An 18105-nucleotide genomic window follows, 5' to 3' on the forward strand; every position below is an offset into this window, starting at 1 on the left:
TTGAGGTTTTTTCCTTTGATAATTTTAAATATTAGAGTTGTTAGAATTTTGCTACTTTTAAGAACTGGAAAACAGAACAAACGGTCCCCTGGAAAGTTTCTCTGAAAGGGTCCCTGCGCTGCGTGGGGAACGCTGATGTTTCAGCACCATGAAGGAAGCTCGGCCTCTGATGTCTAGATACACAGCCAGGCAGGTGTGTCGCTGTTGGTTTTCCGAGACAAGGGCACTTAAGGCATCTCCCCCCTCAGTGGATCTAAACGTCCTTGCCTCTCGTAAGGGTCCCATCAGAAGCCCTGGTGGGGGCATACCTGACCACCTTTCTGGATTGCAACTTGGCAGTAAATAATCAGAACTTTAAAAAAATGTCCATATTCCTTAGCTCCATAATTCTCCTAGAAACGTATCCCACGCACATCTCTAGGGATGCAAAAATTGATAAAGATGTTCATCACGTTACTTACAGTCAGCACAAATTTGGGAAATACTAAATTCTTAACAATAGGGAAATGGAATAAAGTACTGCCATCGAAATCCTTTCTAAAAAATACTTAATGATTACCCAATCTCGTGTCTCTCATGGGGAAAGTACTGAAAGGGGTTACCTCAGATGTTAGTGATTATCCCCGTTCTTTTATGTCCCTTTGTATTCTCTAAATTTCGGCAGTTGCCTACACTGGATACACATTGCTCTAACAAAGGGAGTTAAAAGATGTGATTCCCGCCTGGCTCATCCCCGACCTTGCACATGCAGCCACGCTAGGTCCAGTCGGGAGCGACTCGCATCTCGGCTCTTGGGCTGCTTGGTGTCACCACGCAGTTACAAGTGGCTTTACTTTCCACGCTAATGTTACCACTCCCAGCGTCTGTTTTTCTTCCTCATCAAATCCCTGTGACTTTATTCTCTCCTTTATGCAGAACATCAAGGCCTGCAGGAAATTGAAAGTTACGGTTTTTATATCAAGGGGTACATGTCGCGTATTGTACTTAGGTCTGAATACTGACAACAAAGATCAAATACAGTCAGGGACACCATGGCCCTGCTTGGCATCCAGACTTTGTTTCCGTGATTTGATGTGGAGTGGCGTTTTGAGAAGCGCCTTTAAATGGTTTGTTGTCCATTGACTGGTTCAGTTCCGTCATCAGGGCGGGTAGTTCCGTCATCAGGGCAGGTAGTTCCTGATGGTAGAACGTGGCATGGAAATGAACTGATGCGGTCCTTGCATGGCCCCCTGACGTCAGACCCTCCCTTTCCTCCACATGGTAGCCCCATGTCAGACCACTGTAATTCATAGACCATTTTCTCCCGATGGAGTGACCTGTCCCAGTCCTTCCCAACTTTTACGTTTTTCAAAGGCCACCAGCTGGTTGTACCCATTAATTAAGTACCTAGCACTTCAGGTACATGGAATTCTGGGGAAGTGTGGATTGTGGAATCAGGCATGCCTGGTTTCCCATCCCAGGTCTATCATTTATCTGCTCGCTATCTTCTTGGAGTGTCTGTTTATTTAAAACACGAGTACTGGATAAGACAGGAGACATCAAGTACTCAGCATGAGACGCTCTTGTTACTGCCCTTCTGTGCCCCACCCCCCCTTCCTCTTTCTCCCTTGCCTGCCCCTCCGAAGTTGAATTCCCTTTCCTCTTTTCGGAGACCAGAGGATTTAAGCATTTGGTTTTCAAGTTGCCTGCCATTAATTTTTGTTATTCATATTTCTGAAAGACCAAACTTCAGGATCTCTCTGCAATTATAAATGTCAGTGAATCTTTTTAAATCCCAAGTGTTAGAAAGTAAAAGTTCCCACTGCTATGTGTGAATGAACAGATGGGGCAAACCTTGATTCTCATTAGAGCTTGTACTAACGTTTGTGATAAAGGTGCCCCACTGACACTCGTGAACATTGTAAATCACAGCAACAAAGAGATAGTTAATGTGGGGGTTTTTTAGGTTCTTTGGCCAACCCTGGAAATGCCATGTGTTTCCAAATGTGCAGTTGGCTTACTGATTTTTCCAGAGTAATAAACCAAATGTATGGAGTTAGCTATGTTTTCCTCACAGTCTCACGGCCAGACACACAACACAGTGTTTATATTTAAGCTGGAAACAGACCCCAGGACCTGCTGAAATCACCTCAACCTTGGGCTTGTCCTTCTGGCAAATGCAGGATCTGGTCAGGATGGACTGGCTTCTTGTGGTTTTAGCAATTTCTGGTTTCAAACTTCCCCTCACCTAATTAATTATAAAAACTCGGGTGTGGATGGAGTATTTAAGCCGTGTACCTGTCGGAGTCGCATGCTTTTTTGCTTGTCAAATGTTTTTATTTTGGGTTTCCCCTATTTTCTGACGAGTGTCAGTGGTACTGGGACACAGGTAGCTGGATATGTAGTGACCCATCTTGCAACAAGTTCCTGTGAAAACAAGGACATGAAATGTCTGAGTCACCCCTCATCTACAGGAAAGGAGCCTACTAGGTGTTCAGTGAGTATCTGTTGAGCTAGTAAGTGGGGCATTAGTAAGCAGATAAATGCAGATTTCTAGTTTTTGTGATCCAGGAGACTTCCTACTATATTGTTACTTAGAAAGCTGATGGTGCTTTTCTAATGATCATAAACCTTTAATTATTTCAAGAAGCTTAAAACTGTTCTCTTTCATGGTTCTGCGGGTTGCCTGGCCCCAGCTCAGTGGTTCTTGTCTGGGTGTCTCATGCGGTTGCAGCAAGAAGTCAGCTCAGGCTCGGTACACAGATCCCTCAGCTTCTGCTGAGACGGCTGCAACAGCAGGAGGCTGGCAGGGGCTATCTACCCACCGTCTTAATGCGTCTGAGTCTGCCCTGTCCCTGCTCTCCCCATGTCCCACCACAGCAGGTTATCCCTAGAATGTCTCTAGAACAACAGTGAGGGGTTTCCTTGCCTCACATGCACGAGGGACAGAAACAAAGGTGAAGGCCGAGAGCCAAGTTCAGGGAAGAGGGTATCTGTCCTTGTGCTTCGACTTGGTGGACAACCGTCAGTCCAACTCTGAACACAGTCAACTGGAGTGGCTGTTTGGCCCCAGCGGGTTCAACGAAGTCAAGTGGGATTCTCTACCAAAGGACTTTTAAAAAATATGAATGTGCATTATGAATCTCTGAAAGGGAAATGTAAATAGTAATAACCACTCAGCACATTTTAAGGGCAACTCAGAACAGTGAACCATGTTGTCTAACAAATTCACTCGCAGATGCTTACTGAGCATCTCCTAGGGGCCAGGCGGTGTGCTGCGTGCTCACGAAACCACAGCAGTGCGTCCCTGTATCTGGGGGCTCAGCAAGGGCGTCTCACGAGTCAAGTTCAAAACCTCTGCGTTGGAATCCTTCAGGTGGGCCTAGGACCAGGCTCAGTGGGACCAGATTCATATAATACTTGAGGAAACAGCCTACTCTTCTGGCAATCCGTTCTCAACAACTTTGTCTGAAGCCCTCTCTTTTCTCTTCCCTTGTTCCCAAATCTGACCATAGCTGACGTGGTCGTTGAGACCTGTGCTCTAATACCACCTCTCCCATTTATTCTTACTGAAATCTTCCATCAGTTAATGCCTGTTTTCTCACCATTTAATTGGAATGAACAATAGTAGGTCTGCAGGAGTGATTCTAGGCATGGAGTCTTACATAGAATATGCTAGGGCACTAGCAAAACCAGTTACTAGAAGACCAGAAAGCATTTTGATATTTAATGTTTCACTTCGGCTTGTACTCCACTTTGAAGTCTGGAACTCTTAACGTTGCTGCGACTTTCATAACCTAAGATTTCTGAAGTTTAAGGGCCAGTCTGCCCACAACTATCCTAGGGCACGATTTGGGCAAATAGCTCCCATAGTGGCAGAGACACCGGCTTAATGCACAGCAGAAAATGGACAAATTCCAGGTAAGAGGTCATTCTCACAGCTGTCTGGAAGCAAACCCGAAGCTGTGTTTCTGTATCAAGGATTTATAGATGTCTTGAATTCTATTGCCCTGTGTTTAGAAAAGACAGTTTTTCTGTTAACATTCTTCCAGAGAGGAAGCAAAGTTCTAGGCAGAGCAAACTGTGTTTTCTTGTACAGTCTTATATATCCCGTGTAAAATTTGAGGAAGCCAGTACTTTCATTTTCAGAATAACTGAGGCATAGTTTGCGACCCAGTCTGCACAGTCCATTAGACTGCTTGAAATGGAGTTCACGCGACACCTACGCTGTACACACCTGCTATTCGGGGGATGTGCATGTGCAATCCAGACCCACACCAAGGTTTTCCCCCATCTGACAGACATTTTTGATCGCATCTAATAGGTGATATTTTGTCTTCTCCACAGAATGTGAATGGCATAAAGTACCACGCTAAGAATGGTCACAGAACACAGATTCGTGTCCGCAAACCATTCAAATGTCGTTGTGGTAAGAGTTACAAGACAGCTCAGGGCCTGCGGCACCATACAATCAATTTCCATCCCCCGGTGTCGGCTGAGATTATCAGGAAGATGCAGCAATAACATGCTGGTCATAACTGTGCCAAGAAATCCTCACCAGCAGTTGCTGATTTTGAAAACAGCCACCTTTTTTCAGGGGAAGCATTCAGCAACCCTTTAAAGAATTAAATGCATGCTTTAAATTTTTTCTGTAATTTTGGAATGATGTATCTTTGTAGAGTTAATGATTTTGTACATTTGCACATGTAATCATCATACCCATTTTCATTACTTTGATATAAGGTGCTAAACAGAAAAAGCTCTAGGTTCTTCACATTTCCCCCAAAACAAAATAAAATTGAGGGCATGTTGCATATTATTTAGTTGTATTGCAGTGATATCAATTGGGGGGAGGAGGGGCTGGCACTGAGATTTTTTTTTCCAAGATTGTAATGTGATTGAAGTTTTTCAACACATCAACTCACTATGTTCAAAACCAAAATAATACCTTCATTATCAAACTGGTTACCATGCCTTACATAATGGAGTTAGTATTTGTGAGTAGAAAGACTTTAGGTAATGGAAATATAAATAAGAATGTTTAACATAATATGCTAAAAATATTTTCATATTTAAATAACATACATAAAAGGTGTGCTTTGTGTTTTATATTATCTTGCAAGTCCTTTTGCCCCTTAAAAAGCTGAAAATCTTGCCATCTGACTTACTTACCAATCATTTTAGTGTTATAAATGGCATTTTTGTAGTCTATTCAGTTCACTCATTAACACACATTCATTGAGTGCCTGCTGGGTGCAAGGGATTCGGTTTATGCCTATTGATATTTCTGGACCAAGATACCAGTTTAGTGAAATACTTAAGTGCAAATTTTGTGTGTGTGAAATTTAGTTCTATCTTCATCTTTAGGTGAAGTTTTAAAGCACTTTGTAGTTCTCTATTGCCAACAGAGTTAATGTTTTATGTGTTGCCAATTCTTGCAGCCACTGCCCTAACAAACCTGTGGGTTGCAAATGAGAATTAAAATTCCAAGCACGTTTCAAAGAGAACCTTTTTGTTAAGATCCCTTATTGCCTCTTCTTCATGCTCATTGTGTTTTTAGACTTTTTTTTTTAATTAAAGGCACTTTTTCCATCACATTGTAGAGGTCTGTATTCCCACTGGAAATGTCTGTTTAGCTTTATAAAACATTTTGCTGAAATACGAAATTGAGCCTTACTGACAATTAAGTGCTTCTTGCAGCAGGTGGTCAAAGAGTGACTAATATGACCCATTAGAGTGACCTACGTCTGGACCATTCCTGAAGTTTTTCTCACCAACAATACCATCATGCCTTGAGTGTTCTTTTCTCCCAAGTGCTATTCCTTAAACATGCAAGAGTTTACCAGTTGCCTCATTATGCAATAAAAATTGCTCAGAGATGGCTAACTGCCCACAAAACTGGTGAAAAGCAAGCTCGAACTGCTTACCACTTTCTTCCCATGTTCCCATTGGATGCAAGTCTTTCTTAACAGCTGGGAAGCAAGTGTCCCTCCTCAATCTTTCAGACCGTTCGAAAGGAAGACAGTTCTGCTGGCCAGATGGGGTAAGCTTCTATATTCTTAAGTTGTGAATCCCTCATAATGAGGGATTCACAAAAGTATCTATAAAGACACTGCCCTCTAAAAATTTCCTCAGATCTCTGAAGAGTGGTCTTAGTCCTGAATATACAGTGTTATCTTATGTTTAAAAGGGTGATCCAGACATGAGAAGCAACTAGTTGGTGCATAAGAAGGCCCTACTTGGATATTTCATATCTACCTACAATTGACCAAAATTTTTTAGGCCAGCAATTTTATTATTTAGCTTCGCTCCTTCTAGTGCAAGAAACTGTAGGCTGGATCAGTAGTTCAACAGCTAAACAGTCATAAAATAGTCATTGTGCATGTTAAGTTTCTTTCAACTATAAAACATTCAATTTCTATTTACTTATTCATTGTGACAGTATTACTAAACAGGTAAGGATGGGAATATTTTGTTATACCGTGTATAGTGAATGTATTGTACTGTGTCTGTGAAAACTGTGCTTTAAATTATATTTTCATATGTTTTGTTGGGGACAGAGCACATTAAGTTTGAAAGCAACAGAGGTTTGTTTTAGAACTGAAGGCAACTTAATCAAAATTGCTGTCAAGAAAAGCTGCTTATAAATGTAAATGAAATCACATTTAAAATAAACTGCCTCTGACCCAAAACAACACGGCTCGCTGTTTTTATTCGTGTCCATTACCACTCTAATAGTGGAGGGATACTTTAAGGTTGGCATGTTCCAGAATTAACTGATGCGATGTGAAAATGCTCCCATATTTTACCTGCATCTCCCAGGAGGGGAAGACGTGGCGTCTTCACTACTACTGCTTTCCAGTCTGCCAGGGCCTGTTCTGCCCTACGCTCAGAAGTATTTTTAAAGGATTCAAATTCTGCTTTCAGAAACGCAAGCAACACGAGGAGTATGTGGTTCACACAGAGCACACCAAAATGCCACCACACTGCAGGTGAGGTTACCATGTTAGCTAACTACAAGAGAAGTAAAATCAAAGTCAGTAAATTCTTAACATTCATATTTTGAGAAATACCATTCAGAGATCCATTTAAAGGCCCAGACCAAGGGAAAAAAATGTTAATGAAAAACTCTCATCACAAATAAATCTGACAATAAAATTACACATCTCCAAAAAATGTGTCCTCTTTAATGTTAATGAGAATACTATACAGAGACATGACACACTGACGTGCATTTATACATCACATTTTTAATCAAGAAAATGTGAAAAAGATACATTCTCTGTGATTGTATGCCACCAACACCACTGTTTGTTTAGTACATCATTTAAACAGCTACACTAACCTAGCTTGTTCCCATGAGATAGAAATACAACTTCAAGATGGCTTAAAAATAATCACTCAGGTCATTCTAAAATGTTTGTCATAAAATTAGCAAAATATGCCTTCTATTCCTAAAGCAAAACATTTCAGATATAAAAAGGTATTTGCTATACTGCAAGCATGTCCGCTCTTTCTTTCTACATGCAGTTCCATTTCTAAAGGTTAAAAAAACCATCGTTGCATGGGCCAAATTACGGAAGTTTCTGTATTCAGACTTTAATGATAAATTACTTTTATTACATAATATTTAGTAGCCATGCTCAATCAACAAGGTCAACAGAAACTTGTAAATATGCTAAATGATACTCTACACACATGTATTTTCAGTGTGGTAACATTAAAATAATCCATTTCCTTTATTCATATAGTTTTGCAAACTGGGGAATAAATAAAGATACAAGCACAGAAACACTTTTCTTAAACCGGTGAGATTAACAGGGGTTATAATTTTATTTACTGATAAGCTGAAGACACTCTGACCCTAGTAACACAAAAGTAGCGCTTGTTCAAAAAAAAAGTGGAAGAGGGTGCGCGGAAATGTTACCTTGTGGTCTCCATAGTGGTCTGAGGTGGTTTTTTTTTTTAATTGCTAAACTGTATTACTAGCTCAGAATAAAAAGTAACTAGTCAAAATTTAAAACATTCTGATCAAAATGGGTCTGCACGTGCCTTTCAAAGCCCTGCTGGTCATAGTCAGGAGGGAACTGCTCGCTGCACATGGGGCACACCTTCCAGTGACTTTCAACGTGTTCTTCAAATTTGCTCTGATCATAGTTGGGAGGGAACATTAATTCACAGAGGGGACACTTCTTGTGAACGTCAAAGCTTAAAGAAATAGGAAAATGAAAGAATTACACAATTCTAGTAAGTAAAATTTGTAATGACAAGGTTATATTTCTCTGGTTAAGCTAATATTCACCCTAAATGACTTACCTTGAAAGTCTTCAGTTACTTCGGAAACCTTTCTGCTTCTAAAATACCTGCTACTGACAATTGTGTAAACCACTGATAAAGCCTCTAAACAGAGTTTCACAATTAGAGTGACAAAAACATTTTTGTTAAAATCCCCCAAATTCAAGCATATTACATAAGAAAACCTCAATTTTTAATTAATAGCACTTATTTTCCAACAGTATATTCATTCAAGCTTAACTACCACGAGGATTTATTGGCACTGGTTCTCAAAGTACTACACGCATCAGAATCACCTGGAAGCATGTTAAAACACATACTGCTATGATGCCTGGGTGGCTAGTGGGTTAAGCGTCTGCCTTTGGCTCAGGTCATGATCTCAGGGTCCTGGAACAGAGTCCCCAGGGTCGAGGTCCCTGCTCAGTGGGGAGTCTGCTTCTCCCTCTCCCTATGCCCCTCCCCCCTTCTCAAGCTCTGTTTCTTAAAATCTTCTAAAAAAACACACTGCTGGCACCCACACCAAGACTTTCAGGTTCAGGAGGTCTAGGGTACAGCCTGATCATATGCATTTTGAACAAGTTTCCAGGGACCATACTTTGAGAACCACTCATCTACATAATCCAAATTCTACACAGGAAAGAAAAATTACCTGGAATCAAAGCAAAAGCCTGCTCCACGCCCACGTAAGTGCTGACCTGGAGGATCGGGAGCAGAGGGCACATTCTCCTCTTCCTAGGCAAAAAGTAATTTTGCAACTTTTGAGAAAAGCGAAACCGAATGTACATTCCTTAATTCAAGCATACTATTAAAGGAATTAAGATTACCCTTTCTAAAATTTTGCCCCGATTTACTGCTTCTATGAATCAGCTAACAATCGAGTTTGCTGCTCAAGTGCTGGACTGAAACCAACCTGACATGTTATCCATCAGGGGGAAGAGGGGAAGCATTTTTTTTTTTTTTTTTACCTTTACACTTTCTAAGCCATATGTAATTTGGTAATGATAACCCCATGATTTTGTATCTCCTAATAAAAGGGCAGAGGGACTCAACAGAATTCTAGATGCTACAATAAGACATAAGTGCTCATGAAATAAGAAATCACCTACTCAGTTCAAAACCAGAAAGTGTGTCCTAAGTTCTCTTAGCAGCCAATTCATATAAAGTCTCGTGACTCCTGATATGCAAAATGACCAAATTTTCACTCACGAATACATTTACTCTCTTTTACTCATCAAGCTTGGTTAATTTCCAAAATCATACTAGACTAAATTTAACAGATTGGGAAGTGAGGTTACACAGGCAGGCCCACTGTCAGCAACAAAAAATGGCTACTAATAAAAAGAAAAGCAGACAAGAACTCAAACATCCAATAATATTTCAGCACTGGATCACACAGCTTTACTAAAAAAACCATGAAGACACTGTTTTAGTGTTGATTTTTAAATTAATAAATTTAATAAATTAATGAACTAGAATCATCAAGGTTATATTAGGTATTCTTTAGGAAGGCAGAGAATCATGTATTCTGAGAAAGATTTCTGCCCAAAACTGCTAAAATAATTATATTTTGGTACTGAAAATAGTCAATGTAAAAAATTTTTTGAATAGCTTTTAACCAGAACCTACTCTGTTAGCTAAACTGCCAAAATAATTTTATAAGCAAATTTTATTGGAAAGACCAAACCGATATATATTTATGAACAATCCCAATTAAATCCTTATTAAGAAAACATTTTTAATAGCATTTTAATCTCCACAAAGATCTAAACCACCTTTACATCGTTCATCTACTTTGAGACCCGTCAGCACAATACTATTTCTACTACAAAACAAACGAAACCATCTACAGTAAACTGAAGCTCTACATGGAACTCAAAATCCAGCCTACAAAAGTCTTGGGGGAGCTGGCTGGCTCAATCGAAAGAGCACACAACTCGATCTCAGGGATTATGAGCTCAAGCCCCACAATGGGGTGTAGAGATTACTAAAAAATAAAAAGTAACCAAGAAAAATAGAATAAAAATATTTTTTTAAAAAATTACTGTTTATAATAATTTATTGTATATAACCAACTTGAACATCTGAAATAGTATTAAGATGGGTTAATCTCTTAGACAATAAAAGAAATTTGTAAGGTTAATCATACTAAATTCAAAATAAGGTTTTCATGGGCACCTGGGTGGCTCAGTTGGTTATACATCCCAACTCTTGATTTCGGCTCAGGTCATGATCTCAGGGTCGTAGGATTCAGTCCCATGTCAGACTCCGCGCTCAGCAGAGAGTCCGCTCCAGATTCTCTTTCTCTCTTCCCTGCCTCTGCCCCTCCCCTGCCCCGTGCTTGCTCTCTTGCTCTCTCTCAAACAAATCAAATCTTCAAAATGAGATTTTCATACTAAATTAAGGTTACTAAAATCATACCAAATAGGGTTAATCATACTAAATTCAAAATGCACTCGGGATTGTAAAAATATAATTACCATACAGTACAGCATTTCTAGATATTCATGCAAAGGAATTTAAAGCAGGAACTCAGACGTATGTGTATACCTATTTACTCTCTTTTACTCATCAAGCTTGGTTAATTTCCAAAATCATACTAGACTAAATTTAACAAATTAGATTGGGAAGTGAGGTTACACAGCAGCATTAGTCACAATAGCCAAGAAGTAGAAACAACCCAAATGGCTTAATGGGTGCAGGGATAAACAAAATGTGCTATATAAAATGGAATATTGTAAATATTAAAAAGGAAAGTCTGACACATTACAAAATGGATAAATCTTGAGGATATTATGCTAAGTGAAAAAGCCAGTCATAAAATAATAAATTCTATATGATTCTACTTATATGAGGGACCTACAGTAGTCAAATCCATAGAGACAAAGTAGAATGATGGTTGCCAGAGGCTGGAAAGAGTTGAGAAGAGTAGTTCTGGAGATTGGTTGCACAACAATGTAAATGTACTTAGCACTACAGCAATGGTTAAGATGGTAAATTTTTTTGTTACACATATTCTGTAACTATTAAAAAATGCAATCATGATCAAACTAGCAATATATACTCAGGAGCTAATGACTGAGTTACACCACGTGAATCATTAAGATCTAGACAACAGGACTATATATTCAGCATATAACACACTGTGCTTTAATTCTGCCTTTGCTAAGAATTATTAATGGGGATATTTAGATATCACTGAGTTAATAATGTCAAGGAAGAAAGGTCCACCACTTAGTAAAACTTCTACCAAGTTGATAAAATTACTTTAGTTCAACAGCTTACAAAACATATGCTAAGGCCAAAGTGAATGCATAAGAGAAAAGAGTAATAATGACTGTTTAACTTTTATATAAAACTACTGAGTATTTTTTATCCCTGAAAACTTTGTAGTATTATAGAATATTAGTCAACATTCTTCTTTTCATGAGATGTTATTGTTTAAGTTCTGCCAAACAGCCATTTCTAGTAATGGAGCATGTCAGTGAAGAAGTGTCACTAAACTCTAACTATATATTTAAAAGTGAGAAAGCAGACTTCTAAGGAAGATGATACAGTAGGAGGACCCTATATTTATCTTGCCCCAGGCTAGATAACATGTCAGTGCAAATAACCTAAAAAACAACTTGAAGACTGGCAAAACAAACGCCAAAACAAAATGTAGAGAAAGGCTGCGTACAAGGAGGCAGGACGAGCAGAAGCGCAGTGGGGAACGAAACCCTGCAGGTCTGGCTACCAGAGGGGCCACAGGGGCAGAGACTGTAAGAACAACTATCAACACCAGAAGCCTACAAGGAGAAGATGAATCCCCATAGCATTTGGCTTTGAATATGAGATGGGCCAAATTTCTTAAGTTCTTAAAACCAGCAGGGACTTAAATCCTCTGGAACTTTCAAAAATCAGCAGGCTCAATCTGAGAAAGCCCAGAGGGCCACAGGAAGCTGAGCCCCTGTCCTTACTTAGTGAGACAGCACAGCAAACAGCCCACAGAGATACAAGTTGAACCAGCAGCTTGAAAAGTATGCTTGGGGCATACAGGAGGGGGAGTTCGTTACTAATCTCAGAGTTCACTAAAGAACTTCTCTAGGAACAAATCACCTGGCAGGTGCCATTTCTCTCCCCTACCACACCCCAGCATAATCACATGGCCACCTGTGGGAACCAGCAGGGCATCAGCACCCACTAACTTGCTACCACCATGCCCCACCCCTCCAGCCGGACCTGCCTTAGTTCCAGTGCTGTGGGTCCCCTCCCTAAGACAACCTGTTCAAACCTTGCCAAAACTGTCTCACCCAACCTCCAGTGGAAGACACACACGTATTGTTAAAACTGTACCACTCCCACCCATACATGCTTTGCAAAGTAGTCCCAGCCGGCCCAGTCTCCGTAGCAGCTACACCTCCCCTGTGGAAGAGGACCAGCACACACACCTTGCACCCCTGCCTGCCCGTGCTTTGGGGAGCAGCCACAGCCAGCCCTATCTTAGCAGTGGCTGCTTGTTAAAAGAGCCCACTACTTTCAGAACAAGAGACGTAACTACCCTTTCTAACATGCAGAAACAGAGTTAGGCAAAATGAGGAGAAAGAGTAGTATGTCCCAAATGAAAGAACAGGACAAAAATCACAACACGGGACCTATGTGAAGCAGAAAGAAGTAACATGCCTGACAAAGCATGATCATCAGGATCCTCACTGGACCTCAGAAAAGAGGAGAAAACATCAGTGAGACCCTTAACACAGAGATTTAAAAAAAAAATCAACCAGAGATGAAGAACACAATCACTGAAATTAAAAATACACGTGAGAGAGTAAATACCACGGTGAGGGAAGCAGAGGTACTCAGAAGACTGAGTAATGGAAAGTAATCAAGCTGAGCAAGTGAAAAAAAAATTATGCACAATGAGAAGAGACTCAGGGACACCTGACTCCATCAAGCATAACAACATTCACATTACAGGGATCCCAGAAAACGAAAAGAGAAAAGGGGGCAAAAAATTTATCTGAAGAAATAATAGCTGAAAACTTCCCTGATCTGGGCAAGGAACAGATACCAGATCCAGAAGGCAGATCCCCCAACAAAATCAGCCAAAGGGATCCACACCAAGACACATACTAATTAAAATGGCAAAAGGTAGTGATAAAGAAAAAAAAAATGTTTAAAGCAGCAAAAGAAGATAGTTACATACAAGGGAAACCCCAGAAGGCTGTTAGTGGATTTTTCAGCAGAAACTTTATGGCTAGATGGGAGTGGCATGAATATTCCAAGTGCTAAAAGAGAAATATCTGCAGACAAGAATTCTATCCAGCAAGGCTTTCAGAATAGGAAATCATTTCCAGACCAACAAAAACTAAAGGAGTTCATGACCATTAAACCAGCCCTTCAAGAAATATTAAAGGGGACTCTGAGTGGAAAAGACCGTATGTGAGCATATGAAAAGTAGGAAACAAAGGCAGTAAGAAGCAGCTTATCTATAATAATCAGTCAAGGCATTCACAAAATAAAAGAATGCAAAACATGACACCATATACCTAGAATGTGGGTTGGGGAAAGGAGTAACCAATGGGTTCAAACTTAACCATCAATTTCATATAGACTGCAATATGCAGAAGGTGTTACATACAAACCCAATGGTAACTACAAAGCAAAAACCAGTAATAAATATGCAAAGAATATAGAGAAAGGAATCCACATATATCACTAAAGTCAGCAAACCGTGAAAGAGAGCAAGAGAAGAAAGGATCAGAGAAAAACTACAAAAACCACCACAAAACAAGTAACAAAATGGCAGCACATATATATCATTAATTAATTTGAATGTAAATGGCCTAAATGTTCCAATCAAAAGACATGGGGTGACAGAGCAGATAAAAAAAATAAGACCCATCTATATGTTGTCTACAAGACTCACTTTTTTTTTTTTTTTTTTTTTTTTTTTTTAGATTTTATTTGTTTATTTGACAGAGATAGACAGCCAGCGAGAGAGGGAACACAAGCAGGGGGAGTGGGAGAGGGAGAAGCAGGCTCATAGCAGAGGAGCCTGATGTGGGGCTCGATCCCATAACGCCACGATCACACCCTGAACCGAAGGCAGATGCTTAATGATTGCACCACCCAGGCGCCCCAAGAGACTCACTTTTGACCTAAAAACATCTGCAGATTGAAAGTGAGGAGATGGAGAAACATTTATCATGCAAATGGATGTAAAAAAGGTGGGATGGCAATATTTATATTAGACAAAACAGACTTTAAACAAAGACTATACAGTTAAGCATCTGCCTTCGGCTCAGGTCATGATCTCAGGGTCCTGGATAGAGGCCTGTGTCAGGCTCCCTGCTCAGCAGGGAGTCTGCTTCTCCCTCTTCCTCTGCGCCCCGCCCCCACTTGTGCTCTCTCAAATAAAATCTTAAAAAAAAAAAAAAAAAAAGACTACCAAGAGACAAAGGACACTATAATAATAAAGGGGACAATCAACAAGATATAACACCTGTAAATATATATGCACCCAAATACATAAAACAGTTAATAATAAATATAAAGGAACTAATTGACAGTAATGCACCAACAGTAGGGGACTTTAACACCCCACTTACATCAGTGGGCAGATCATCCAAACAGAAATGAACAAGGAAACATGGGTTTGAATGACACACTGGACCAGATGGATTTAACAGATATATTCAGAGCATTCTGAAATCCTAAAATAGCAGAATACATATTCTTTTCAAGTATATGTGAACATTCTCCAGAGTAGACCACATGAGGCTATAACGCAAGTCTCAACAAACTGAAAAAGATCAAAATCGTATCAGGAATCTTTTCTGACTACGACACTATGAAACTAAAAATTAACCACAAGAAGAAATATGGAAATACGGAAAGAGCACAAATACTAAACAATGAATGGGCCAACCAAGAAATCAAAGAAGAGACTTAAAGTTACAAGGAATCAAATGAAAATGACAACAGACCAAAATCTTTGGGCTGCAGAAAAACCAGTTCCAACAGGGAAATTTGTAGCAATACAGGCCTGCCTCAAGAAGCAAGGAAAATCTCAAACAGCCTCACCTTGTATCTAAATCATCTAGAAAATAACAAAAACCAAAAACTAAAAGGAAGGAAATAATAAAGATTAGAGCAGAAACAAACACCACAGAAATACAAACAATTGGCATATAATTTTTCATAATATTCTCTTACAACAAACTGGACAACCTGGGAGAAATGGATGAATTCCTAAAAAACCTATAACCTACCAAACTAAAACCGGAAAAAATAGAAAATTTGAACAGACTGATCACCAGCAACCGCACGAATCAATAAAAAAAAAAAAAAAAAAACTACCAATAAACAAAAGTCCAGGACCAGATGGCTTCACAAGTAAATTCTATCAAACATTTAAAGAGGACTTAATACCTATTCTTCTCAAACTATTACAAAAAATAGAAGAGGAAGGAAACTTCCAAATTCATTGTATGAGGCCAGCATTACCCTGATAACAAAACCAGATAAAGACACCACAGAAAAGAGAACTGCAGGCCAACATCTCTGATGAACACAGATGCAAAACACTAGCAAACTAAATCCAACATTACATTAAGGAAATCATTCACCACGATCAACTGGAATATTCTTCCAGTATGGAAGGGTGGTTCAATATTTGCAAACCAATCAACATGATACATCAAACCTATGACAGAAAAGACAAAATCCATATGATCATTATCAACAGATGCAGAAAAAGCATTTGACAACGTACATCCATTCATGATAAAAACCCTCAACAAAGTAGGTTTAGAGGGAACATACCTCAACATAATAAAGCCCACATATGGAAAACCCACAGTGAACATCATACTCAACAGGGGAAAAGCTGAGCTCTCTTCCCCTAAGATCATGAACAAGACAGGGATGCCCACTCTCACTTTTATTCAGATACTAACCAGAATCCTAGCCATAGCAATGAGACCAACAAAATAAACGACATCCAAACTGGTAAGGAAGTAGTAAAACTTTCGTTATTTGCAGACGACATGTAGAGAAAATCCGAAAAACTCTGCTCAAAAACTACTAAAACTGATACATGAATACGGCAAAGTTATAGGATACAAAAACCAATGTACAGAAATTTGTTGCATTTCTATACAAGGAAGCAACAAGAGAAATTAAGAAAACAATCCCATTTACACTTGCACCAAAAACAATAGATACCTAGGAATAAACCACAAAGAGATGAAAGACTTGTACTCTGAAAACTATAAAATACTCATGAAAGAAAGATGATACAAAGAAATGGAAAGACATTCCATTCTTATGGATTGGAAGAATAAATATTGTTAAAATGTCCATACTTCCCAAAGTAATCCACAGATGTAATGCAATCCTTATCAAAATACCAACAGTATTTTTCAGAGAACTAGAATAACAATCCTAAAATCTGTATGAAACGACAAAGACCCCCAACAGCTAAAGCAATCTTGTAAAAGAAAGACAAAACTAGAGGTATCACAATTCCAGACCTTAATCAAAACAGTGTGGTACTGGCACAGAAACAGACAGATCAATGGAACAGAAAACTCAAAAATAAACGCAGAATTATATCATCAGTTAACTTTAGACAAAGCAGGAAAGAACATGCAATGGGAAAAAGATGGTCTCCTCAACAAAATGTGTTGGGAAAATAGGACAGCAACATCCAAAAGAATGAAAATGGACCCTTCCTTACAACACACACAAACTTAAAATGGATTAAAGGCCTAAATGTGAGACCTGAAACCAGAAAGTCCTAGAAGAGAGCACAGTAATTTCACTGACATTGACCACACCAACATTTTTCTAGACAGGTCTCCTGATACAACGGAAACAAAAACAAAATTAAGCTATCAGGACTCATCAAAATAAAAAGCTTCTGCACAGCAGAGGAAATAACAAAACTAAGAGGCAACCTACTGAATGGGAGAAGATATTTGCAAATAACTTATCTGATAAAGGATCTGTATCCAAAATATATAAAGAACCGCTACAACTCAACGCTCAAAAAACAAATAATCCGATTAAAAAATGGGCAGAAGACATGAACAAACATTTTTCCAAAGACGACACACAGACGGCCAACAGACACATGAAAAGATGCTCAACATCACCCATCATTAGGGCAATGCAAATCAGAAACAATGAGTTATCACCTCACACCCATCAAAATGGCTAAAATCAAAAACACAAGAAACAACAAGTGTCGGTGAGGATATGGAGAAAAAGGAATCAGCATGCACTGTTGGTAGGCATGCAAACTGAAGCAGCCATTGCAGGAAAGAGTATGGAGGTTCCTCAAAAAGTTAAAAACAGAACTACCCTACAACCCAATAATCATACACTGGGTATTTACCCAAAAAATACAAAAACACTAATTCAAAGAGATACATGTACCCCTATGTTTAATGCAGCATCTTACAATAGCCAAATCATGGAAGCAGCCCAAGTATCCATCAACAGATAACTGGATAAAGAAGATGTGGTATACATATATAAAATGGAGTATTACTCAGCCATAAAAAAGAATGAAATCTTGCCATTTCCAACAACATAGATGGAGCCAGAGAATATACTGCTAAGCAAAATATGTCAGAGAAAAGACAAATACCATGATTTCACTCACATGTGGAATTTAAGAAACAAAACAAAAAGCAAAGGAAAAAGGGAGAGAGATATAAACCAAGAAATACTCGTAACTACAGAGAACTGATGGTTACCAGAAAGGGGGGGATGGGTGAAGAAGGTGATGGGGATTTAAGAGTACGCGTATCATGATGAGTACTGAGTAACGTTTAGCATCGCTGA

At 39.2% G+C, this 18105-nt stretch overlaps 2 protein-coding genes across 3 annotated transcripts in view; one reads left to right on the forward strand and one right to left on the reverse strand.

Annotated features, from left to right (window-relative positions):
- Positions 1 to 6677, forward strand: part of JAZF1 (JAZF zinc finger 1) — a 327118-nt gene extending 320441 nt beyond the window's left edge. The window contains exon 5 of the mRNA XM_045792964.2: positions 4327 to 6677. Coding sequence (XP_045648920.1) covers positions 4327 to 4503 — 177 coding nt within the window. The 3' untranslated portion in view covers positions 4504 to 6677. The remainder of the gene's footprint in view (positions 1 to 4326) is intronic.
- A 1254-nt stretch (positions 6678 to 7931) lies between these two features.
- Positions 7932 to 18105, reverse strand: part of TAX1BP1 (Tax1 binding protein 1) — a 77854-nt gene continuing 67680 nt past the window's right edge. For both annotated transcript variants that reach the window (XM_045792963.1, XM_045792962.1), the window contains exons 17-18: positions 8924 to 9006; positions 7932 to 8187 (exon numbers count right to left, since the gene is read on the reverse strand). In XM_045792963.1, coding sequence (XP_045648919.1) covers positions 7986 to 8187; positions 8924 to 9006 — 285 coding nt within the window. In that variant the 3' untranslated portion in view covers positions 7932 to 7985. The remainder of the gene's footprint in view (positions 8188 to 8923; positions 9007 to 18105) is intronic.

The sequence above is a fragment of the Ursus americanus genome, chromosome 3 (assembly GCF_024610735.1).
Source record: "Ursus americanus isolate L20-20 chromosome 3, mUrsAme1.1.p, whole genome shotgun sequence".
Taxonomy (NCBI): domain Eukaryota; kingdom Metazoa; phylum Chordata; class Mammalia; order Carnivora; family Ursidae; genus Ursus; species Ursus americanus.